This window comes from Palaemon carinicauda, chromosome 33 (genome assembly GCF_036898095.1).
Source record: "Palaemon carinicauda isolate YSFRI2023 chromosome 33, ASM3689809v2, whole genome shotgun sequence".
Taxonomy (NCBI): domain Eukaryota; kingdom Metazoa; phylum Arthropoda; class Malacostraca; order Decapoda; family Palaemonidae; genus Palaemon; species Palaemon carinicauda.
In genome coordinates, this window is record NC_090757.1 from 55,129,954 (window position 1) to 55,131,040 (window position 1,087).

General features: G+C 40.4%; 1 protein-coding gene across 1 annotated transcript; it reads right to left on the reverse strand.

The window, feature by feature from the left end:
- Positions 1–231: 231 nt before the first annotated feature.
- Positions 232–666, reverse strand: LOC137626179 (uncharacterized). Its single transcript, XM_068357256.1, has one exon. The coding sequence runs from the start codon at positions 664–666 to the stop codon at positions 232–234; it is 435 nt and encodes a 144-aa protein (XP_068213357.1).
- Between the last annotated feature and the right edge of the window lie 421 nt (positions 667–1,087).

The following is a 1,087-nucleotide window of genomic DNA, read 5'->3' on the forward strand; positions in this document are numbered from 1 at the left end:
ATAAAGGCTTTGGCTTTCCCATTTCTTCTTTAGCACCTTAGCATCTTCTATGAATTTCAAACATTCCTCAGATTCCTTTACCGTTCTCGCTGCTTCGAAGTCATTCATGGCAGCGTCGAAAAGGCCAAGTTTGAGAAGGTGCTTCCCTCGTAGCATGTAGGCTCTGCAACCTTGAAGACCTTTCTCGATGGCTTGGCAACAGTCCAATATGATATCCGTGTCAAGAGGGTTTCAGGAGGCTGCGTTCGCTTCAGCTTGAAGGAGATGCAGAAGAGCATTTTCAGTTTTTAGAATTTCCAATATATTTTTTTGTTCCTTCATCTTAAGATCTTTTTGGACGCAGTCATTTTCCAGTTTTTCTATTTTCTCATTATGGATTTTCCTAATTTCCTTGATTATTTGCTTTTTCACTTTCGTATTAAGAATTTCCTGTTTCTTCTCCTGTTCCTTCATCTGTAGGTCTTTTCCGGCGAAGTCCTTTTCCAGTTTTTCTATTTTCTCATTAAGGATTTTCTTAAATTCTTCCATTTCCTCCATTTCCGTTTTAAGAATTTCCTGTTTCTGCTCCTGTTCCTTAATCTGAAGATCTTTTTGGAAGTAGTCGTTTTGCAGTTTTTCTATTTTCTCATGAATTTTCTTGATTTCTTCCATTTCCTCCATTTCCATGTTTAGAATTTCCTGTTTCTTCTCTGTTCCTTCATCTGAAGATCTTTTTCAGCGCAGCCAATTTTCAGCTTTTGATACTCAGTCTCTTTCTGAGCTTTGAGTTTTCTTGCGTCTCTTTCTCTGTTCGCATTTCTTCTATTACTCTTCTCAATTCATTTAGTTGTCCTTCTTTAGCCCTCCTTCTCATAGCAAATATTATTCCACCGAATATAGCGCCAACAGCAGCCAAACCGATGTAAATGGGCATGTTACCATGAGAAAGGATTTCCTCCCTCGCTCCGATGTCGAATTCGGGGAGAAGTTTGCCAACGAGCCATCTTCATTTCAACTGGTCGTTGAATCTCAAAGCTTCTGCCTCCATTTGCCGCAATCCAAGTTCAGTACTGCAGCCACCCACCGAGGAAGCCTTCCTGAGAGGCGA

Coding starts and splice junctions, on each gene's coding strand:
- LOC137626179 (XM_068357256.1), bottom strand. CDS start 666: ATGGAAATGGAGGAAATGGAAGAAATCAAGAAAATTCATGAGAAAATA.